The 26,130-nt window shown below is 34.9% G+C and overlaps 1 protein-coding gene across 1 annotated transcript in view; it reads left to right on the top strand.

Moving 5' to 3' along the window:
* PIK3C2G (phosphatidylinositol-4-phosphate 3-kinase catalytic subunit type 2 gamma) overlaps positions 1-26,130 on the top strand; it is a 384,724-nt gene that overhangs the window by 330,577 nt on the left and 28,017 nt on the right. The window contains exons 30-31 of the mRNA XM_021690398.2: positions 4,770-4,845; positions 16,737-16,831. Coding sequence (XP_021546073.1) covers positions 4,770-4,845; positions 16,737-16,831 — 171 coding nt within the window. The remainder of the gene's footprint in view (positions 1-4,769; positions 4,846-16,736; positions 16,832-26,130) is intronic.

The following is a 26,130-nucleotide window of genomic DNA, read 5'->3' as shown; positions in this document are numbered from 1 at the left end:
GGCTTTATAATATAATTGGCAAACAACATATTAATAAGATTTCTGAATTCAACAAAAAATAAGCTGATACAGACTTTAATTTTAAAATTGTTCAATTGGCTTTCAAATTTGCTCTTTATTGACTTCATTTGTAATTTTAAAGTACATTATTAGACATTTTAAAACCATTATTAGTTAGATAAACATCTACTCTAGCAATATATATAATAACCTCATAAAGCATTTAACATAGCCTAATGCATTTACTGGAACAACTGATATATAAAAGACCAGTAACTTTAGAGTCCCTGAACAAATCCCAAACTTTTATTAACTTATTCACCAAATATATAATGTTCCACATAGGAGGGATGTTCCAAATATTTAACAAGCATTAGGGCACAGGCACTGACCAGTCAGGATAAGTGCCAATCACTAAGCCACCGTTATGGCCATATGAGCTAATATTGGTTGAGTATTTGCTGTGATGGGGAAAACTGTAGGAAGACAGTGGAGAGTGGGGGCAAACAGGAGTTTAGATCAAAATATACTAAGTTTGAGTTCCATATGAAATTTCTAATTAGAAATGTCAAGTGGAAAATTGAATGTCTTGAGTTGGGGGAAAAAGAGAGGCTAGAAATAAAAATATTGGAGTCGTCAGCAAATAATTGGTTTTCAAAGCCATGAGATTGGGTGAGATTACTTAAGGTGAAATATAAATATGAAAGAGAAGAGATCTGAGGGCTAGACCATGCAGCACACCAATTTTAAAGTTTGAGAGGATGGGAGAGAATCAACAAGAGAAGCTGAGAAAAAGCAACCTGTTGGAGACCAGGAGTAACTTACGCCTAGAATCCAAGAGAAAAACCTATTTTAAAGAAGGAAAACTCAGCCATTTCAAATACTACTGATAGGTCAAAATTTGGGAATTGGCCACTGGATTTAACAAAATGGATAGCATTAGGGAATCTAACAAGAACAGTTTGATGGGAGTATTAGGAACAAAACTGTGATTAGAATAGGCTCAGAAGAGAATCTGAAGAGAGGAATTTGGGATAGAAAGTAGAAAATTATCCTTGAAGGGGCTTTGCTCTAAGGATGAACAGGAATAAGATAGTATGCAGAGAAATGTAAGTCAGGAATTTGTTTATTGAAATAAGTCATAGCATATCTGTATGCTGCTAGGAAGATCCACTGAAGAAGCAAAAATTGATGTTGAGAGAAATGAGAACTTAGCCAGAGACCAAAGTGTTGACCATGAGTAGACAACAGGGCATGGGATCTAGTGCCCAAATCAGTCTCAGATTAAAGCACAGACAGGCCACCCATGTGATAGAGGAAAGGACAGAAGTGAGGCAAGACGACAGATGTTTGGTGGAAGCTTATAGAAATTCTTTTCTGTTTCTATTTTTTCTGTCAACAAGAAGACAGCCTTGAGAAGACCGAAAGAGGGGGAAAGTGTGTGGGCGTGTTGAGGAGCAAGGATAAGTATTAAATAGACCTATAGATGAATAGAAGAATAAATGGACTACTGACATGTATAGCTTGCCAGAAAATCTTAAACACCAACTTGAGGATGGTGGGCGTGAGGTGATAGTAAGACCAGTGAGTGTGGTTGAGTGCTTTTCTCCAGGAACATTCAGCAGACCTGCTACAGTTGCAGAGTTGGCAGAGAATGACCCAAGTTGGGTTTTTGGCAAATATATAATAAAACAAAAGGAGAGAGGAACAAACAAGTTGAAAGAAATATGCAGTGGCGTTATTAGCATCAACTATTGGATCCAAATTGTCCAAGAAGGGACACGAGAATATGAAAGGAGTTAAGGCCAGTGAAAAGGTCTTAGAGTCAACAGATTGTTTGAGTTGTATAACTAGAGGGAATGAGCTGGAAAGGAGGAAGATGGAAATTTTAAAATCAATTATTTTGAGATCCAGCAACATTACTTTTCCTACCCTCTTTATTGCTCTTATTGATTTCTGCCTCCATTGACACTGAATCATGTTTCTCCTCAAGAATGAAAACAATCTTGTTACAATAAGGAATTAGTATTTAGTATGTCACCCACACCTGGAATTACAAATGAGGATTTCAAGGATATGACAGTGTAAACACAAGGGAATAATTAGCTAGTGGTGACATTTCAGACACTAATTGGGAAGATATTCTGCCTACTATTGAAGTTTAATAACCATTGGGTGGTGAGGCCAAAATGTCGCCAGAGAAGAATAATTGACTAGTTGTCAAAAGGCCAAAGAAGGTCAAATTTTCTTCAACAAATTCTGCACAGTCTGAAGTTTGACTTCAAGCTTTCAAAATAAGTAAACTTGATTTGGTCAGCATCCTGAATATGGATACATTTCTTGAAGATAGATTCTTACTAAGCAAGCTCACAAGAGATCAATACATAGAGATCAAAATTAGTAATTAACAAATTTATGATGCATAAAACTGCTACATAGATAAGAATACTTGCATTAGAAAACCAATGTATTCTATATCTAAAGACAGATCTCAGCTCTGGTTAAGAAAGATTTATTGAGCAAAAATACTGTACTACATAGGAGTGAATAAATGTCAATCCCCGTTCTTGATATCTTACTGACTAGGCTAAAAGAGTAGAAAAGAAAGCATGTGATAAACCTTGGGCAAATGGGTGGATAGGAGTGGAAAGATGGTTAATGGAACATGTAGGAAGACAAGGAGGTGAGAGAGCATAACCACTTGAAGAAATAAATATAATTCAGCCATAGTTAAGCATAAAATACTGAAGGAGAAATGGTAAGAGATGAAGAGGGGAAATGAGCAAGATCCCAATCAAGAAAGGTCATACAAACCTTGTGAAGCAGTTGACCTATTTCTTAAGAGCAATGGGGAGCCACTGCCAGATTTTAAGCAGTTAACTGTTAGATTTTTATTTTGAAATACCAGTTTGACAATTAAGTAGAGAATAGATTGAAGCAAAGGGTAACAGGATAAGGCTTAGGAAGCTCTGCTGTAATTTAGGTGAGAAGTAATGATGCTAGAAGTCAGAAGCATACCTGGAAGGAAGAAATGGATTGTTGTGATATTTAGGAATTAAAGTCAATAAGACTTAGCAATAAATATTATGTGTGGGGTAAGGGAGAACAGAGAGTCTAAAAAGATACACCTTATTTTGAGCCTGGACATAGGAAGAAGTAGCAATTTGAGGGCAAAGAAAATGCATTTTTGGTGCATTTTTCGATTTTAATTGTCTTTCCAACAGTCAAGAAAGCCAACAAATAGGTATTTTGAAATAGAGGGCTGAGGCTCAGGAGATAGATCTGAGATGAAGGTTTAGATTTGTGCATCATTATAGAAGCCACCAAAAGGGATAACATCACCCAGAAAGAATGGGTCAGTAATGAGAGGGATGGCCTGGAAGTGAGGAACACTGGAACTTAAATTACAAGCAGAAGAAAAGGGAGCCTGAGAAAAAAAAAGTTCAAAAAAAAAAAAAAGAGAGATGGTAGGACAGATAGAAGCAAAACTGGGAGAACTTAGTATCATAAAAGCAAATGAAAGAGTTTTTCACTAAAAATGGAACAGCTATGTAAAGTTCAAGAAAAGGGGTGCCTGGGTGTCTCAAATGCTTAAGCAGCTGCCTTCGGCTCAGGTCATGATCTCAGGGTCCTGGGATCAAGCCCCACATAGGGTTCCCTGCTCAGTGGCGAGTCTGCTTCTCCCTCTCTCTCTGTGATCTCTCTCACTCTCTCTCAAATAAATAAATAAAAATCTTTAAAAAAAATAAAGGTCAAGAAAACCCCATTGGATTTGGGGGGGAAAAAAAGACATTTGAAAAGAAAAAGTTGTTGAGCGCCTGGGTGGCTCAGTTGGTTAAGCGACTGCCTTCGGCTCAGGTCATGATCCTGAAGTCCCGGAATGGAGTCCCGCATCGGGCTCCCTGCTTGGCGGGGAGTCTGCTTCTCCCTCTGACCCTCCTCCCTCTCATTCTCTCTCTCTCTCAAATAAATAAATAAAATCTTTAAAAAAAAAAAGAAAAGAAAAAGTTGTTGGAAATGATGGTAAGAACATTTTTGGAGGACAATTAGTGGCAGAAACCTGAGTGCCGTAGATCATAAAGTGAGTTGAAATTGAAGAAGTGGAACCAGTATGAATGTTGGCAACTCTTTCCGTAAGTTTTGTCAAGGAGGGGGAAAATAACACAGGATCTGAAAGGGACATTAGTGACAAGGTATTATTCATGTGTGAGTATATTTTACATGGGTTGACTCCTCTGTTTGCTAGTTGTTAATGGAGAGACTGCTTTACACTGGTGAGAAAGAAAGGAAGAAGGTAAAGGTACTAAAGTATAGATTGGGATATTCCACAAGGTTCCTGAGGAGGAAGGAATAGAATCTAGGTCATAGATGAAGGGATCACCATTGGGTGCTGTGTTAGTTAGCTCAGGCTTCCATAACAAAGTACCACACACTGGGTGATTTAAACAGCAGAAATACAGTGTCTCCCATTTTTGGAATCTGAAAGTCTGAAATCAAGGTGTCCACTAGGTTGGTTCCTTCTGATAGCTGCGACGGAAAAATTTATTCCAGGCCTCTCTTCTTGACTTATAAAAAACCATCTTCTGCCTGTGTCTCTTCACATTATCTCTCCTACACGAATGTCTGTATCTAAATTTCCCCTTTTTATAAAGACACCAGTCATATTGGATTAGGGGTCCATCCCCCCATCACAGGGGTCCCACCTGTGAATAGGAGCAATAAATAAATGTAAGATATGAAGAAATATTATACTCTGTCTTATTTTTCAGAGTGGTTGTGTGATTAGTTTTTTCCTCTCTGAGCCAGTTCAACAAACAATTGAAGAATCATCGCTCATGGACCTAGGCAAGTAATTTCATCAGTATTATTATGTACAATTTTTGAGTTTCAACATAACTGTGCAAAAAAATATCACAACTATATTTTTTTCAACTTTCAAATTAAAATCTTTTCAAAGAATAAACTTTAAGAGTCTTTTCTATTTCCAAAGCTTTTTAACCCCTTAGAAAATGTTCAAGTTAAATTAAACTGACATATGTTTGTCCAAATATAATAACTACATGATGTCACACTATTAACTCATTTCTATTAATTGTGCATTGAGGTGGAATTGCATTTCAGAGACAGAGTTCCTATTTTTCCCCTGCAGGTAAGTCTTCTAGTTTACTCAACAGCTTAGGAAGCAACAAAAATAAATATTAGGCAATAACAATGATTATGAATTATCTCGCAGTTTCACCCTTATCTCTTAAAGCTCAGTAATTACTCTACCTCCCTCATGAAATCTTTTTATTACCTGGATCCCAAACTAGCCCAGCACAATTATCCACCCTATTCTCTGCCAAATGCGTGTTAATTCTAATTACTTTTCTAACATTTCTCCAAACTGGCAGGAACTCTCTTTGAATGTCCCATCAAATTTAAGCATTCATAATAAAATTCCATTGCCAATAGCTATCCAATACTGAGACCGGTTTTTATCTCACACAAGATTTGCAAGCCTGTAATTTGCTAGACCTCACCCCACTTTCCTTTGCAATTCACAGTCTTTATTTTATCCATATCTCCTTCTGATTCTCTGCCTTTAAGTTTAGGCCCATCTGCTTATCACTTCTGCTTGTATCTGACACTGTAGTTACCTACCCTTAGGTACATAATTCTATACAACCAGATCAAGTTGAACAGTGTAATTGTTTAAGTTGTATATTTATGTGTGTGTCTACCTGCTTCTTCTGTTAAACTGAAGTAACTTTAAATTGAGAACTCACTTCCCCACTATGCATTGCTTTGTACTCACAGCTCCAAATTAACGTATGAGGATTGTACCTCTCTCATTCCCCTATATTTTACTCATTTGGCATCACTCTCTAAGACACTTTGCTTATATAGCTAAACCATAAACATAAGTAAATAAGGTCATTTCTTACAATTTGTAGCATGTATCTAAAGAAGAATGATATCCACAAAAAATATTTCCTTATTATTGTCATAGTACACAAATATCTAACAAATACCTTCTTTTTAAAAATACTGTTAGCTGGGGATATTTTTTACCATTAATATTTATAAACTTGAATTAACCAGATTTAAAAAAACATAAGGTTGCTGATTTCTAGAGCTGTCAGACATTTTAAAAAGTAATAGGTTGACCTCTATTCTGTCATCAGTGTCCTTAAAGAAAATTGATTCTCTATGTATCAAAAAATTAAACTGTGGATCACTATCAATTTTTTAGTTTTGCTGATAGTATTATTTCTCTGTAAGGTGTTTGAAATTCATAAGAACACAAAAAGTTAGGATTATTATTGTAAAAAATAAAATGTTTGAATTTTTTTCTCATTCACTTATTTCTTACTACATCATTCAATATTCAAGACTTGTTTTGGCAGAATGATGATGGACAAAAGACTTGATTCTCAATATGTGGTTGCATATGAAATATAGCCTATTGTTTTAAAACAATAAAACACATCTTCTAAGCAGAATATGCAAATAATTATAAGAAACAAGGATTAGCAGAAAGTTGGTCCTCCTTGTATTCTTTAAATTATTTTCTTTTCCATACTTCCAAATTCGTCATACTTTTGTCATGTTCATAAACAAAAAAGAACAATATTTATTTTAAGCACTATTCGTGTTAGTTAGTTGAAACTTTCTGCTTATGTTGTTAAATGATTAGAGGACAAAATTATTTAAATGTATTAAAATGTTGGTTGACAGTGGATGACCTTAAGAAAAAAATCTCAAGACTTTACCATATTTACTACTTCTACTAACAAGTTTGAGTAGATTCTGGATAACTATGTATCTAAGCACATGACTTGTAAGGATCATATTAGTAATAATTTATAATCCTGGATCTGAGAGATATTAATATTCCTTTGCCTTTACTCACCAACTAAATGTGCCTTGGTAGGACAATATAAGAATTTGTCTTTTTAAAGTGCCAAGCCAATCATCACTCTTCTGTATTTCACACTTTTCCTTGGCTTCTCATTGCCCTTAGGTAGGGCCAATGTCATGGGCTTATGACCGGTACAGTCACACAAGGCATAGTGCTTAGAAAGGTCCTGCATTTGGTTTAATACTCAGCTGTCACTGTCTTGAAATTCTTAATAATTTTTGTAAAAGGAACCCCACATTTTCATTTTGCACTTTCATATCACTGAGCCTCAGAAATTATGTAGCTACCCCTGCCCTTAGGATAAAGACCCAAATCTTCATGATGGCATCCCAGCAGAATCTGGCATCCCCCAATTTCCCTTTCCAGCCTTAATATCAGGCCCTTCTCTATCTTGATTCTTGTGTTTTCCCAGCTCTTCAACTAAGACAAGCCCCTCAGTGCCTAACAGATGCACCTTTCTCTGCCTGGACCACTTGACCCTATTTTACCTTCTCTGGTTTTTGTTTTGTTTTGTTTTGTTTTGTCTGCATCCTTCAGATCTCATCTTATTTGTCTTTGCTATATACTCTTAAAATGTTTTTCTTCAAAATTATTGCAATGATGTTTATGGCTTGTGTGTTTCTTTGTAGACTAGAAATCCATAAAGACATAATCCGTGTCCGTAATCATGCTACTACTCTCACAATTACCACTTCCTGCGGCGGTGCCCTGGCCCAAGGAATTCACTGCCTCCCCACCACTAGAATTTTCTTGAAGTATTACCTGGAAAAAAATCTTCTACATGTTATCACATTAAATATTATGGAATCAACCACACACAACCAAAGCACTACCCAGAAAGTTGCCAGATTTTATCTTGTATATTCTTTAACTCTCTACTGACATGATCCTCTATACTCCCTCCAAATTAATATAGGTCCCATGCTAAATCGTACCTCCACAAAAATATAAAACTATCCGTCCTCCACCAGTACACAACACTGACATGCAGAAGATAGATTTTTGTCAAGGTATAGAGACAATAACATAGGTAATGGAGTAGAAAATAATCAAAGACAACAGTTGTCAGGGTTAAGAGGCTGAATTAATGAGCATGTTTAGATGTCATTGATAATTACAAATGGTTACAAACAGGAGCTTTTAATCATTACCTCACATCACTACCTCCAATTGGAGATGCTAATTTAAAAGGGAACCTAAAGCCACAGTCTCGTGACAGGGTCTCTCTGGTTAATGTTAGAGCTACTTGTTCTAGCAGAGCCCAGATCAATTATCTATAGGTTGAATTATGGTACCAGGTTTTCAATGTAAACTTTAATGATATGGAAGGACAGAAGGGGAGGGCTAGGAGTACTTAGAAATAAGTACTTATATTAAATTGTTTCTGAAAGTTGAAAGCCTTAAAATATTATGCATTTTACTATATTATATCATACAATATCATGTTTCCAATTAGAAAATTATTTTAGACTTTTACTTGTGGCTGATGGGGGCAAGAAAAGATGAAAAGAAGATGAGAGAAGAGTTATTCTAATTACTTCATTTCTAATAGCTGGGTATCAAAGATATCACTAAAATCTAACAAATCAGGCAATAAAAAAGTCAACATATATAATATTAGTGTTAGAGAAACACTAAGATCACAACATTGAATATAATTGGGTGGGAGATGAAAGAAGAGTGCAAAAGATTATGCACACTAATTTTATCTCTGTTTCTATTAGGAAACAAAATTGTCAAAAAATTAAAAGTCTAAGAATACTAAATAAAAATAACCACTAGAACAAAAGTAAAAGCTTTTCTAAGTACCACAAGTACATAAAAATAAAAACAAATTCCTTAGCCAAAGACTTTCTCTAAAAATCATAAAAACAAAAATGTATTTCTTTAATAACATAAAACAGTAAGAAGAAAGAGAAAATGAATCTATTATATCAATAAGTATAAATGGACTTAATTCATCCATAAAGAAAAAAAAATTGCCAATTGGAGCAACAGTATAAATCATAACTCTATACTTTATGTAAAAACACACCTAAGACAAAATAAAATTTAAAAATTAAAAATTAAACTCCAAGCATAGGTATATTAGGCAAGAAGCATTGAATTAAACAAGAATGCAACTTTAAACTATAATAAGTACAATTCTCAATAAAGATATGAGCACTTATATATAAATAATGGTTTTATATATATATATATATATCAGTTATATGACAGCAACATATATAAAGCAGAAGTTATGGAACATTCAAGGAAAAATACACAACAGACTGGTAATAGGATATTCTAATTCACTTTTTTTGATTTATGAAAGGCTGAGTGAAAAAAAATAACTAGATACATAGAAAACTAAATTGTAAAATTAAAAAAAGGCAAACTTTATTAATTTATATCAAACACTTTATCCTGAACATCATGAAAATAGATTATATATTAGGCCACAAAGAAAATTTCAATTAATCCTAAAAAGTAGAAATAGTACAAACACATTTTCTAATCATGAAAAAGTAAAGTGAGAAATTAATTTTAAAAATTCAGAAAGCTAAAAGATACTTGTTTGGAGATTTAAAAACATAAGCTCTCTTGAACAACTCTTGGGCCAAAAGGACTTAAAAAACAAAATTGCAAAATTTCTAAAGAATAGCTGTACATCTCAGAAACCATAGGAGAGAGATAAAGCAATGCTCAGTAATTGGAATAATTGGAATAAGACCTTAAAACAAACCAAACGAATAATAAAAAAAAAGAAATGGATGAAGATGCAAGGAGAAATTAATGAGTTAGAATACAGAAAACAGAATAAATAAATCTGGAAGCTAAAAGTAAAATAAAGAAGCCAGTAGATAATCAAAAGAATGGGGACAAACACAAATATATAAAATACAAAAGGAGAATCAAGAAGTAGAAATAGATGAAACTGAAGAATAGTAAGAGACTACTTTGTTCAAGTTTACAAAGCTAAATTTGTAAATCTGTCTGAAATAGTGTTTCAGGGAAACACAATTTACTCACCCTACAAAAGATCAAGTTTGATAGAAAAGAAAATGCTTCAAAAAGCAACATTTAGAACAGTACGAAGTTCAGATGATTTCCAGAGGGATTCTACAAAACCCTTAAAAAGTAGATAATTCTGCTGTTATTTAAGCAATTCCAGAGCAAAGTAAGGAAATTTTCCGTATTATTTTTATGAAGCTCATAAGGTATTTCTGCCAGTATCTTCAAGGATACAAGAACAGCAAAAAAGGAATCACAACTTAATCTCACTTCTGAGTATCAGTGGAAAATTCTAAGTAAAATATTTGCCAAAATAGTCCATCAACACACTAAAGAAATATAATTCATCAGGACCAGAAATGTAAGAATCGTTCAATATTGGTAATATACAGTGTAATATACAGTATACATGTTATCATCTTAAAAGATTTAAGGAGTTTAAGAAACAAGGTAGAGGATCATAGGGAAAGAAAGGAAAAAATGAAACAAGATGAAACCAGAGAGGGAGACAGACCATAGGAGACTCTTAATCTTAGGAAACAAACTGAGGGTTGCTGAAGGGGAAATGGGTGAGGGGATGGGGTAACCAGGTGATGGACATTGGGAAGGGTATGTGTTGTAATGAGCACTGGGTATTATATAAGACTGATGAATCACAGACCTCTACCCCTGAAACAAATAATACATTATATGTTAATTAATTTAATTTTAATTTTAAAATAAATAAATAAATAAATAAAAAGATTTAAGGAGAAAATCATACGGTTGTCTCTATAGACTGAAAAGGCATTTGATAAATTTCAATAAAATTTATTGACAAAGCACTCAAATAAAAATAAATAGTTAAAGCTTTAACATGAGAAAATGAATCTACCTTGGCTATCCAAAGCCCACATCAGGCATGACAGGGCAACAGTGGAAAGCATTTCCACTGAAGTACAAAATAAGACACTATGAGCCTGATCATCACAATAACCAACAGATGGCTCACGCTTTCACCTCCTTCACATCTTTGCTCAAAATTTACCTTCAAGGAGAGGTAGCCTGATCATCCCATCTAAAATTGCAAACTGACATTTATTCTGCTAGTCCACAGTGCCTTCATCATGTTCTGGATTTTTTTTCTTATCATTTATCATATTCAGCTTATCATAAACTTATTTATTATGTGTTTTGCTTTTTTATATCTCCCCACTACTATAGAAATGCCAAGAGAGGAATTTTGTCTAATGTTCCAAGGGCCTAGAGCAGTGCCTTGTCCATAAAATGTCAATAAATATTTTTGAAATGACTGTATGAAATAAAAAGAAAATTAGAAACAAACTTTGGCAAAAAGGATACAAAACAAACAATGTCTACCAGTAATATGATCCCACACCTAGAAAAATAAGAATCAACTAAGAATCTATAACAAATGATGAAGACCCATTAAAGGTATCAGGTACCACATTGACATATAGCTATCTATTGCATATAAGAATACACAATAGAATATAAATAAAAGAATAAAGGTAGAAGAAAGATCCCATTTGCAGTAGCAGGGGGAAAATATACCTAGGAATAAATTGAACAGGAAAAGATCAAATGAAGAAAACTTTTAAACATTACTCAGGAATTTCAGAAATGCCTTGAACAAATTAAAAGACATAGCATGCTCTCATATAGGAAGATTCTACATCATAAAGATGTCAGATATTTCTGATTTAATTTTAAATATATTTTTTCTTTTTTTTAATTTTATTTTATTATGTTAGTCACCATACAGTACATCATTAGTTTTTGATGTAGTGTTCCATGATTCATTGTTTAATATAATACCCAGTGCTCCATTCAATATGTGCCCTCTTCAATACCCATCACCAGGCTAACCCATCCCACGCCCCCCTCCTCTCCAGAACCCTCAGTTTGTTTCTTAGAGTCCATAGTCTCTCATGGTTCATCTCCCCTCCAAGTTCACCCCCTTCATTTTTCCCTTCCTACTATCTTTTTTTTTTTTTTAACATGCAATGTATTATTTGTTTCAGAGGTACAGGTCTGTGATTCAACAGTCTTACACAATTCACAGCACTCACCATAGCACATACCCTCCCCAATGTCTATCACCCTGCCACCTCCCACCCCCCACCACTCCAGCAACCCTCAGTTTGTTTCCTGAGATTAAGAATTCCTCATATCAGTGAGATCATATGATACATGTCTTTCTCTGATTGACTTATTTTGCTTAGCATAATATACTCTAGTTCCATCCACGTCATTGCAAATGGCAAGATTTCAGGGTTTTTTGATGGCTGCATAATATTCCATTGTGTGTGTGTGTGTGTGTGTGTGTGTGTGTGTGTGTGTGTGTGTATACCACATCTTCTTTATCCATTCATCTGTCGATGGACATCTTGGCTCTTTCCATAGTTTGGTTATTGTGGACATTGCTGCTATAAACATTGAGGTGCACGTACCCCTTTGGATCCCTACATTTGTATCTTTGGGGTAAATACCCAGTAGTGCAATTGCTAGGTCATATGGTAGCTCTATTTTCAACTTTTTGAGGAACCTCCATACCGTTTTCCAGAGTGGTTGCACCAGCTTACATTCCCACCAACAGTGTAGGAGGGTTCCCCTTTCTCTGCATCCTCGCCAACATCTGTCATTTCCCAACTTGTTAATTTTAGCCATTCTGACTGGTGTGAGGTGGTATCTCATTGAGGTTTTGATTTGGATTTCCCTGATGTCGAGCGATGTTGAGCACTTTTTCATGTGTCTCTTGACCATTTGGATGTCTTCTTTTCTAATTTTGAATATATTTTTAAAAATATTAATGGATTTATTTTTAACTAAATAAGTTAATTCTACAGTTCATAAACAAAAATAAATAAAGGCCAGAAAAATTTAACAAAAGCATAGAAGTAAGACTAGCCCTATCATATATAAAACTCATTACAAAGCCTCACTAATTGAAACATGTGGTGTTGGCCCCAAAAGAATGAATAAATAGAACATAATAGAATGTCCATAAATAGAGTCAAATACATTCAGGGATTTAATATGTGGTCAGACCACTAAGAAAAAATTCAATAAATAGTGTTGAGATAGCATATTTCACACCATGTGCCAGGATAAATACCAAATGGATGAAAGACTTTTAATGTAAATAACAAAGTCATATATATGACAAAGAAAACATAGAAAAAAATCCTTTATAATCTGAGGATGAGCTAGTATAGTTATGACTACAAATCCAGAAGCCATGATAATTTTGCAGGATATAAAAAACTACAGCAAAGTTTTAAAAAATTCAAAGATAAATGACAAAGTGGATGACATATTTACAATTTATCACAAACAGTTGGTTATCTAATATATAACCATCTCCTAAAAATTGATAAGAAAAAGACCAATGACCAAATAGAATATTGTATAAAGAATTTGAAATGACAATAGGCACACACACAAAAAAATACAAAGGCTCTTAAACAAAAGAAAGGATCCTCAAACTTACTCATAATAAAAATGCAAATCAAAATTACACTGGTATTATTTTTAACTCATCAGATTGGCAAAAATTTAATTAGTAAACTTGGTTACAAATCAGCAGACACTCATACACTGCTGGTGGTAATGCAAATTGGTACAACCTCCATGGAAGGTGATTTGGCAGCATTTATCAAAATTATAAATGCTAATACCCTTCGACCAGCAATTCTGCTGCTGGAAATTTATCCTATAATATTTGTGCACAGGTACAAAATGACATGCATACAAAGCTGTTTGTTGCAGCATGGTTTGTAACAGCTGGAAAACTTTGGAAACAACACACATGCCCATCAATGGGGAACTAATTAAATAAATTATGGCATTTCACATAATGGAATAATATGCAAATATATTTTAAAAAATAAAGAAGCTTTGTATGATTATAAAAATTTCTCCAAGATCTTTGTGCTAGTAAATGTACTATTCCTTTTGTGGAAAAGCAGGGAGGGGGCAGTAAAAGTACTTATTCATATTTGCTTATATGGAAAAACTGGAAGGATGTGTGTCCCTCTGGAGGGATATATGGGAAGCTAATGAAATAATGGTAGGGGAACTCGGTGGATAGGTGTTAGGAATGGGAGGAAGATGTTTTACTGTATGCTTTTAAAATAAATTTTTATTTTTTAGTTATATGAATATATTATCATCTGTGAAAAGATTTTGAAATGCTGCTTTTTTAACATTAATGGACACATTGTGCATAATAAGTGCTGTATTAGCTGTTATAGTGTCATGCATTCAAACATTTCGACACAATCATGCTAGGATCGGTAATATTTTAAGAGCTCTTAAGGTTATTATAAATGGTTGGATTAAGCATAATCAGATTCTCCAGACTAACTTGAATCAGAAAACCAAAATATTCTAGCCATCTTCTTGACCATATGAAACTATTCTCAAAATTCTCCTTCTCTGGGTTCTTCATTTAACTCTTTTCCTTAGATTATTGCCCCTTCTTTGCCCTTTTACAGCATGATGTTTAAGAACATAGACTTTAGAGATCATTTAACCCTGCATGGTTTATTGTCTGCATGACCTTTGACCAAATGCCTTTGTTTCCTCATGTGTAACACAAACTTTATAGACTTGCTTTGAGTATTGAGTTAGTTCATGTACATAAAGCTCTTAGCCCAATGTTTGGCATACAGTAAGAGTTCTAGAAATACTAAGTACCTCTACTATTACCACATTGACTATTAAAACTTCCTGGTGCCCTGAATTTTCACTGAATTCTGAACTCTGCCGTGATTGACGGATACTGATTACTAATCTTGCACTAGAGTTTCAGAGTGGAATATCACTTCAGTCAGTTCAAGGAACAGTTACATGGTTATTATTTAGACAATCATAAATTTATGATAATTTCTCACCTTCAAATTAAAACTCCTCTGATCAAACACATTGAGTTTCTATGTAGTAATCTTTCCATTCTTTAATTCAAAAATAATGCTCATTGTGCATCAAAAAGTCATCAGCATTTTTAACATGCTCATACCAAAAACCCAATTATATTTTTTTTACTATAAATGCAATTTACCTCAGTACTACACTCAGAATTATCTCATAGTATCTCTAACTCACAATGTCTCTCAGGCATTGTAAACAAATAAAAATATTTTAAGGTAGAATATTTTTATTATTTTTATGTGATTACCATTTCAATTGTAAGAAACAATGCCAATTTTAATTATTTCAATGTCATAATCCACGTTAACAATAGCATTAATTAATATTACCTACATACAGTCTGTAAACTACTTTTACAAACATGTAAAAATCTTTGGAAAAGGAAACATACCAGTAAGGCTTAATTCTTAAAGTTTAAAGAGGATTAGAGAGCTGAAACTGACTTTCAGAAAACAATTGTGGACCACAATGAGCCCACAGTAGAACATTGCCAAATTTCTTGTTACAAATAAACTTCTCTCTAACTTCCCTCAGAGAATATACAACCAGAGTAACCAGTGGAAATATCAGAAAAACTACAAATTATGCTTAATTTGGGGGCTATAAACCAGAAATTTTTAATTAAAAAACCAAAGCGTTCATTTTAATGATGGAACGATATAACTTGAAAAAAATAAGACTACTTTTGTTATTAAATAAATGTTTGGTGTGACATTATGGAGCAGGCACTGATTTATATATCCCTTGGGGATATAGGAAAAAAGTAAGCCTTGAGGGAGATTATAATCCACTAAGCAAATTGAGGCATGTTAAAATAATAATTATGATACAAATATTAAGTAATGAGGGCTGTGCTAAGGGAGTTCAAAGGGAGGTGACAACAGAAGCTATTTTGCATTTTAATTAGGCATTTTAGAAAGATAAAAGTTCAATAGCCAAAAATGGTGGAAGAGGTCATTTCAAATAAAGAGAATAATATGAGCAATGACTGGAAGGAAATAGCAGAGCATGTTTGTAGAATTGAACATACGGACTACAGCATGGAATAGTAACAATGGGAAATTAAAAAACAGATTCAATAAGAAGCAACAATGTAAGTCTGAGAAATTCAGATTTTTTTTCATAAGCACTGGAAAGCTATGAACAGTACTTCTATCAAAAGAGTAATTTTAGAGAAGTTGCTGTAGGAAGAATATACTGGTTAATTGTGTACAAATAGATTTGGGCTTTAGGAGAGGAGAAGAGAATGTTCTAGTAGTTCAGACAAAAGATTCTTAAGAGTCTGAACTAGGAGCTATGGAAATAAGAAGAGATGAATGCAAATATATGGAGAAAACTATTACTAATTGCAAACATTTATTGAGAGATTACATTGTGAAAACTTTTTAATTTCTCAGTTGATCATCTCAACTATCCTGAAGTAGGTAACTATTATCTCCATTTTAAGGAAGTCAGTTAACTTAGTCATAAGTTAATTATACACACATAACACAGTCTTAAGTATAGTTCTGGGACCTGAACCCCAGGCTCACTGACTTTTAAAGCCAACACTTTATCTCTATAATACTTAAGCTTATTGTAGTGAATGTTGAGAAAACTGAAGCCAAAAATGGCACTAGGTTTTCAAGCTTAAATAATTGGGAAAATAATCAATCAAAACAAACACAAAATCAATCAAAAACACAAAATATGGGGAGGAAGTTTTGGTTCAGGATGATTAGACACAAATCCCATCTTTAAACAACTCAGTTTTCCTAAAGAGTATTATGTTTTCTGCGTGATCTGAAGAATGTTTCTTTTGCACATTATTCATTGGTTCCATTTTAGTCTTTAAATGTTTAATTTATCCTGTGCTGAACCACTTCCAATTTAACCCACTGAAATTCTATCACTTTATCAGGTGAGAAGTTTCCTGACAAGACGCCTAAGGTGCAGTTAGTGATATCACATGAGGATGCGAAGCTGACCATCCTGGTGAAACACATGAAAAACATTGTAAGTTTATTATTTCTAATAAGAAACATGTAAACCTACATTTAGAAATCACTTTCCTCCTTCTGGCAATTAATGTCAACTTGAGTGAGAGGAATGGGGCCAGCCACCAAGTTTAAGTGAGGAACAGTGGGCAATGTTCTGCCTCAGTATGATGGTGATCCCTGGGGTAAAGACTATAAAATATTTTACAGGCAATGTCCTAGGATGAAAATTAGGCTTTATTCACAATGAAGTGTCAGGCCAAATCTAGTGAAAAAGGTTTGAAAATGCAGGAATAGGTAGAATATTAAGATCCAAAGGGAAAAAAGCTAGGTCCCAAGCATTTACATCTACCTCATCCTGCTGAGTTTAGTGGAAGATTAACTCATCTCTTTAAATAATGTCAGCACTTTATCTGTAAAGCCAGTAACTCTTAGGCTTTCCCCCCAGATGCCCACTGAGTATGTTGAGTTTCTACCACCAGAACAGTTACCATGTTCTGATGTAATTACTCAAAATATATCTTTCCCCTCAAAATATAATAATTTTTTTTTTAGAACAGGAACCCCATCTTTGAATCCCAGAACCTAGGACAGCAATGGTAGTTAGCTTCTAAAGAAAACTAAAACTGTTCCATGATAGTCCATTCCTCTCTAAAGACGGGTCCAGGCAGAGGCCTGGAGAGCAATTGGAACATTGTCATTAAGAGAGGGAGGTTTTTCGGGACGCCTGGGTGGCTCAGTCATTAAGCGTCTGCCTTCGGCTCAGGTCATGATCCCAGGGTCCTGGGATCGAGTCCCACATCAGGCTCCTTGCTCAGTGAGGAGCCTACTTCTCCCTCTCCCTCTGCTGCTCCCCCTGCTTGTGCTCTCTCTCTCTCTGACAAATAAATAAAAATCTTTAAAAAAAAAAAAAGAGAGAGAGGGAGGTTTTTGCGTCAGCGTGTAATTGATTAATCGTCCCAGTCTGTGTGCAGTATACAGAAAGGGGTAACTCTAAGCCTAGCTACTTCTCCAGTTTTCCCTTAATCTGCTCAAAACAGGTTCTCCATGTGGTAAAACGCCCTAGGAGATTGCTTGATATAGAAAAACTCAGTAGCACTATTTGCTCCATCTCTTATGCATATAAGTCTCTCACGACATGCTTGGAAAGACTTAAAAGAGCAAACTCTTTTCATTGTGACGTGTATCTGGAACGTATTAGAATTTAATAAATACCTGTTCAATGAACAAATAGTTGGCATAATTTGCAGGAGATACATCCTTTACAAACTTAGTACTAGCTAGATATCCAAGGATGCTTGTTTGTAAATCTGTGGTGTTCATAATCCTCAATTTTGGTAAGAGCTGGGTAAATATTAGTAGATGTGTTTTTGTAGACATTTTACTCATTAAAATAATTATTTTCAATTGCTTTTGATAAGATAATCATCTTAAATGAAAATAGGAGTTGTTTAAGAAATTCTTAGTCTGGGAAATGAAGATTCAATTAGATATTATTTATGGCTGTCAGCGTGTTCATAGACTTTAAGCATCTACATTAATATTTGTGATAAGGTAACAGAATGTTAAGAAATGGTGTTAATCGGGACGCCTGGGTGGCTCAGTCGGTTAAGCGTCTGCCTTCAGCTCAGGTCATGATCCCAGGGTCCTGGGATCGAGTCCCGCATCGGGCTCCCTGCTCCGTGGGGAGCCTGCTTCTCCCTCTGCCTCTGCCTCTCTCTCTCTCTCATGAATAAATAAATAAAATCTTAAAAAAAAAAAAAGAAATGGTGTTAATCAATTTGACAGAACTTACATTTGTATATGATATATGATTATTAATTGAAAATAGTCCTCTTGGAAATATTTATTCCAGTCATGTCATTGCTCAAAACGGTTTTAGAACACGCTTGTTGATGTTGCTTTTAGATCTGGCACATAAACCACACAGTAAACTTGGTGATATTACTCAATAGTCATGCCTAATATTTGATCAAAAGCGGTATTAACCAAATTGGTCACCCATTTTATTCACCAGATAAAATCCCCAAATTACTTTTGACAGTTTTCAAAAATGCATTTTATAGTGAGATGAAGTTCACTAAAAATAAGAATATTCAAAACAAATGTGATGCAGGCATGAAGGGAGGGGAGAGAGTGAGTAAGAGCAAAAATTTAAGATTTAGGTCAAGTGATGGGTAAGTGGCAAATGACCAGGTGAATCCTACCAAAAGTAAAAGAAACACCTACGGCCCCTAGAGCCTATACATTGCCAATGTCCTCTGAAAGAAAGTTATTAATAATGAAGTGATACTTCTTGCAGTCTGACTTCTCAGTCTCTTCTCCCCAGTCTCTTAGCATTGCCCTAGAATTCATTCCTACATGTCTTCTCTTTTCTATTTCCAGCCCTGTGGCTTTAAATATCACTTACATGTCTTTCTCTTCTATATTTATAACTCCAGCTTGGAATTTTCCCTAAAATCCAAAGGCGTATGTATAACTGATTACTCAACAACTCTAGTAGAAATTGAATAGGCATCACAAACTTAAGATACACCAAATCAAACTTCTGATTATTTCCCCCTAAACCTGCTTCTTTTACAATCTTTCTCATGTCAGGAAATAGCACCTTCATCCTACTATTTGCTCAAGTTAAAGTCCTTAGAGTCATTTGACATCTCTCACAAACGACAACCAATTTATCAGCAAGTTCTGTTGGCTCTGCTTTCACAATAAATCCAGAATGCCACCACTTTGCACCTTCACTGCTACCACAACTACCATAAATTGGTCGGGCCACCATCATCCCCCACCTGAATCACTGCTGTAATCCCTTAACAGGTCTCCCTGCTTCTGCCTGTATTTCCTTCTAATCTCTTCCTAACCTAGGAACCAGAATATTCCTTTGAGCATAAAAGTCAGATCTTGTCATTCTTCTCTCATATTTTTCTGTTGGTGAGGCTTCACATCACTTACAGTTAAAGCCATAAGTACTTATTAATCGATGAGGTCCTACCAATCTGGCCTCTGTGACCTTCCCGACCTCATCTCCACACACTCCCTCAGTCACTCCACTCCAGCCTCAGTGACTTCCTTCCTGCTCCTTCAAAATGACCAGCATGTTTCTGCCCCAGGACATTTGTACCTGTTATTCACTTTATCTGGAATGTTCTTGCCCAGGTTCATGGCTCAATCTCACATGTCCTGAGGGACTATGTCTTACTGCCATGTTTTCAGTGAGGTCCTTTCTGGCTCTTACATGGAAAACTGCAAAACCACTACTTGTTGCCACTTCCAAACTTCCTTTCCTTCTTTACTTTCTCCACTGCCCTGTATTACTGCTGTAACCCAAGGGGCTAAAACAATGTCAAGTACACAGTAGGTGTTCAATGAATACTTTGTTGAATAAAAGAATGTCAAATTATTTCTGATGTAAACAACTAAGAATTAGGATCTTGTTCACCTTGCAAAAATCATCACCACAAAGTTCTCATGCCTTGCATTTTTCACAGCTTCCTTTAAATGACTATTTTATTTCTCCTGCTTATCCGAAGACAGAGATAACACTATAATATAAATGACAGAAAAATCTATCTATAAATTCTCCACATATTTTCTTTGCTCATTTCAAGTTTTAACTGTTACTTATTTTTTGAGCCTTTTGTATTTTCACATTCCGAAGTAATCAGACTAAAGAAGTTGTGCTTCATTTTAATGTTAAAATGAATTATTCTTCCTGCAGTTCTGTTATACTTAATATTAAGTGTGATGAAAAGAATTGTTTATCTTATATTGAATATTTGAAGCTTTGCTCTAAGAATTACTTTCCTTCTGTGAATTCACAAGCGAAAACAAAATTGCTAAAATTTTCCCCTTTTAAAGAAGCCCAAAATGATTTATTCTAGTGAACAGAGACCGACAAAATAATGCAGTTATTTAGAAGCTCGGCCAAGATTTTTTAAAATAATATTTCAGTTTATATAACAAGGAAACATATAAAAATCATTTATATCGGAAAAGTTTTTAAAATATTTCTAGCATTTTCCCATATAGCCCACTATAAAATGCCTCTAGCCTTGACATCTGCATGTCTCTATACGTTGCTGTGTCTACAATGTCTCTCTTGGTCTCATGGATTCCCCTCATCTGTGTCACTTCCACACTCTTTTCTTTTACCTGCTTCAGAATATGTGTATTCTTGAAGGCTCTAAAAGTAATCAATAAGGATTCTAGACTCTTTCTGATATTGAATATGCTCACACTGTCAGAGACTCTTACACTATAGCAATATAATATGATTTCAAGTGAGGAAAAACAGAAGCAGGACATGCCTCAAATGGAGGGCTGTTTAATCCTTTCATAAGAGACAAAATAGAAGAGAATAGTTGCTATATGAAAATTAACAGGAGAAAAGATAAGAAAGAACAAGTGTTGACAAGAATGTGGAAAAAAAGGGAACCCTTGTGCACATTCCTAACAACAACATAATGTAGATTGGTGGGAATGTAAATTGGTGCAGCCACTATAAAAATCAGTGTGGTTTCCTCAAAAAATTAAAAATAGAAATAAATACCATATGATCCAGTAATTTCACTACTGAATATTTACCCAAGAGGATGTAAACACTAATTTGAAAAGATACATGTACCCTTATATTTATGGCAGCATTATTTACAATAGCCAAGATATGGAAGCAACTCATGTGTCCATTGACTAATGAATGGATAAGGAAGATGTGGTATGTGTATGTATATATATATATATATATATATATATATATACATATATATATGTCAGAGAAAGACAAATACCATATGATTTTACTTATATGTGGAATCTAAAAAATAAAACAAATAAATGAACAAAAGCAGAAACAGACCTATAAATATAGAAAACAAACTGTATTGTTGCCAGAGGGAGGGAGTAGGGGAACGAGTAAATGGGTGAAGGGAAGTGGGAAATGCAGGCTTCCAATTATGGAATGAATAATTCATGGAGATAAAAGGTACAGCATAGGAAATATAGCCAATGATAATGTAATAGCATTGTATGGTAACAGATGGTAGTTACACTGTGGTAAGCTTAGGATAACATATAGACTTGTTGAATCACTATGTTGTACACCTGACACTAATGTAACATTGCAAGCCACCTATACTTCAATTAAAAAAAAAAAGACTTATGTAGCCTTATTACCAATAAGCGACTCGTACAGTAATTAATTAAAAGGTCTGTTTCATCTTGCTATGAATATTCATGGTATTAGACCTTCCATCTATAGGCTCAGAAGGGATAAAGGAGCATAAACGATGGGGCTTGTCTCATTCTATAAGAAGACAGATGTATCTAGAGAGACAATACTGGGGTAAAAACTTGATCTCATCATTTATAGCCCTTAAGCTTGTCTTCTGACCATATCAAGTTCTCCAACAGTAAAAGAATTGGCTTCAAAAGCAGTAAGGATAAAACTGTGTTCTCATTTCTTTTCTCCCTCCTCTCCTCACTTTCTCCTCTATTTTCTTTTCCTTTATTTTTCTTTTCACTTTTCTTTCCAACTATTATCAGCCCAAATTTAGCTATAGGACAGAATATAAAAATACCTAAGATTTAAATGTGTCCCTTTTATTGTTGGATTTGCTTAAACATTTGGGGTGATAGACACCGGGTACTAGATTTTAAAACACACACACATTTGAACTTTAATACACGGAAATAAATATATTCTAAAAAAATGAACAAGAGAGAAAGAAGTAGACTCAAACACATCAGTAAGAACCCCAGGCTAAACACACACACACACACACACACACACACACACACACACTTTCCTACATTTTATTTTCTATTTAAAAACTTTCTTACAATTTTAATGTGTATGTGTAGCTTGGAGTTCTTACTTTTAAAATATACATTCCTATGTGCAATTCCCAGTGATTTTGATTATGTAACTGTGGGTTGGTATTTCTTTTCTTTTCTTTTTTTTTTTTTGAGAGATTGAGAGAGCACATATGTGAGCCAGGGGTAGGGAGGGACAGAGGGAAAGGGAAAGAGAGAATCCCATGCAGGCTCCATGCCCAGCATGGAGCCCAATTTTGGGGCTCCATCCCATGACCTTGAGATCATGACCTGAGCCAAAATCAAGAGTTGGACACTTAACAAACTGAGCCACCCAGGCACCTGTAAGTTAGTATTTCTACATCTGTGTTTTACAGGCATTACTGGTCTCATAGATCCCTCTATTCTTTCATATCTAAACTTGTTTTCTTCCCTCCTGCTCCCAAATATGAGCATTCCAGAAGGCTTTTTGACACAAGTGGTCCATGGACCACACTTTGAGGAACATTTCTCAAGTGGTTAATTAGCCCACAAATGGCACTCTACATACAGTGTGAGATCTGTACATGGCACTAAGCAAATTATGGTGCCTGTTGGAGAAGAGAAGAGTTAGATTTAGTAAAGTTAACAAAAAAGCATTGTGAGGGGCACCTGGTGGCTCAGTCAGTTAAGCGTCTGACTCTGGATTTTGGCTCAGGTCATGATATCATGGTCGTGAAATTGAGTCCCATGTGGGGCTCTGCACTCAGCATGGAGTCTGCTTGAGATTCTATCTCCCTCTCCCTCTGCCTTCCCCCCCACACACACTTCTGCTCACACACTTGCTCTCTCTCTCTCTCTAAAAAAAAAAAACTGTAGGAGGGATGCCTGGGTGGCACAGTCAGTTGAGCAGCTGACTCTTGGTTTCATCTCGGGTTCTGATCTCAGGGTCATGAGATGGAGCCCTGCATTGGGCTCCATGCTCAGCATTGAATCTGCTCAAGTTTCTCTCTCCCTGTCCCTCTGCCCCACCTGGTCATGCTCTCTCTTTCTCTAAAATAAAATAAATGAATCTAAAAAAAAAAAAAAGAGGGTTGTGAAAATAAAGCACAGATGATAGCAATGCTCAACATGTAAAAATAACAATCTTCTGTGTATCCTTTTAAAACTAAGTTGGCTAAATCCTGTGACTATCCCAATTCAATTTTTTTAATCTAGATTTTTTTTTAAAAATTTGTCATTTTTCCATCCTAGGTGCACTTCAATCTAAATAAACATCAATTTCTTGATAAAAGATAATTTTCTGATAATAATTATCCCATCGATTGTATTTGGCTTATATTTCATTAATAAGAAATGATTCTTCTAGAGTTGTCCCATTATGACATAGATCTCCCATTTCAGAGAATATGATGCAAAGCAGTGGATAGTGAAGAGTAGCCAGCCCAGATATAACTATTTCATTGTTTTATGATTTTTTTACCAAGGAAACACTGACCCTCAAAGATTACCAATTATTTCTTAATGAAACAAACCATAAATTGCTCTTAAACCTATGATAAATCATATGCTAATGATAATTGATCTCTTTCCAACATCAATATCTTTACTCCTTCGTGAACTTTACTATTCTCAGGATCTTTTTTTTTTTTAAGATTTTATTTATTTATTTGACAGAGAGAGAGAGAGAGACAGTGAGAGAGGGAACACAAGCAGGGGGAGTGGGAGAGGGAGAAGCAGGCTTCCCGCGGAGGGGGGAGCGCAATGCGGGGCTTGATCCCGGGACTCCGGGATCACGACCTGAGCCAAAGGCAGACGCTTAACGACTGCACCACCCAGGTGCCCCTATTCTCAGGATCTTGATGAAACTTCACTGTCCATATATTTTCTAAACCTCTTTGATAGCACTCTTTCTGAGGCTTCCTTAGCTCTCATAAATTTAAACTAGTTAATGTACATAGTGGCTTAATAAATGCTGGCTTCACCTTTTGCCCTTAAATGTGAAGATTTTCTTATATTTAGGGCTTTAACTCTTCAAACTGATTTCTTAAAAAATTCCATTCAGTCTTGTGACTTCAAAGATTATATGAATTACTCTTAAATTTATATCTCTACTTTAAATATTTCCCTGAACTCAATTTACATATGTTCAACTTCCTGATGGGCATGTACATTCTGATATCTTCCCATCTCTTTAAACTCAATAGTTCTAAATTATAGTTCTCTACTTTTCTAAAATCAACTCTCAGTCTTGACTTTTTTTAAATTTTTTTAAAAGATTTTATTTATTTATTTGATAGAGAGAATGAGAAAGAGAGAGAGAGCATGGGGGTGGGTCAGAGGGAGAAGCAGACTCCCTGCTGAGCAGGGAGCCTGACGCAGGACTTGATCTTGGGACTCCAGGATCATGACCTGAGCCAAAGGCAATCATTCAACCAAATGAGCCACCCAGGTGCCCCTCAGTCTTGACTACTTATTTCAAAATATTGTTGCATCAACCTCAAGTAACCCATGATCAAAACTTTTCTATAATTTATTTTCTATATTTTAACTCATTCCAATACTCCTATGTATAATCATCAGCAACCCTTTTTAGTTTCCTGTTACTTTTATTATTGCCAAAATCCTATTCTATATTCTCTATTAATTCATCTGTAGGTTATTTTGATTGATTTTTATGATATTCCTATCTTTGTTTTCTACTTCCTTTAATCCATTCTGCATTAAAATATCCTAAAATTCCATTCTTAACATATCAATAAAAAACGCTAAAAGAATCTTTGTAAAACTCAAATCCCTTAGCCTAATATTTAAGGTACTACACAGTTTAGCCACACCTACCTTTATATCCACCCTCGCCAACACAAAACTTATATTCTAGATGGTTCATTCATTGTTTACCAAAAACATTCCAGTCCTTCTAGCAAACTATAGCATACTTCTACTTATGTTCTATTTACCTTCTACATTCAATTCAACTTCCAGGCTCAGCTCAAACCTCTCATCCTTTCTGAAGCTCCTGGGTCACCCTTGCTCCTAGTGATCCTTCTCTCCATTGGCCTCCTGTTATACCTACTGTTTACACCATCCATTTGATATTTACTGCCTTATCTCAGCTCTTGAAACTTTTATCATTGTGGTTCATCCTGTAGTTTCAATTGTTTTGAAAATATACTGATTGTAAAAATTATGGGAAATATATTTTGTATACTCTGCAGTGCTTAGCATAATACTATGCCCTTAATACATGTTTGTTAAATAAGTGACTATTTATTTAAGTGTACATTACTGTGAAAAATAGCCACAATGCAGATCAGTTTAATTTGAGATATATTTATAAATGCATAGCTTTTCTCTGTGAATTTTGCTGTCTATAATACATGATGCTAAACTTGAGAATGACAAATATTTGACCTTCACATCTGTCTCACTTGAAAATAAAGTGATTTCCTGCTGAGGATTATTTCTCTAAATATTCAGCAACTCTGGACATTTACCATATCTCCAGCTGACATAGCCATCAAT

Source organism: Neomonachus schauinslandi, chromosome 5 (assembly GCF_002201575.2).
Source record: "Neomonachus schauinslandi chromosome 5, ASM220157v2, whole genome shotgun sequence".
Lineage (NCBI taxonomy): Eukaryota > Metazoa > Chordata > Mammalia > Carnivora > Phocidae > Neomonachus > Neomonachus schauinslandi.
This window is presented reverse-complemented; position numbering and strand designations above follow the sequence as displayed.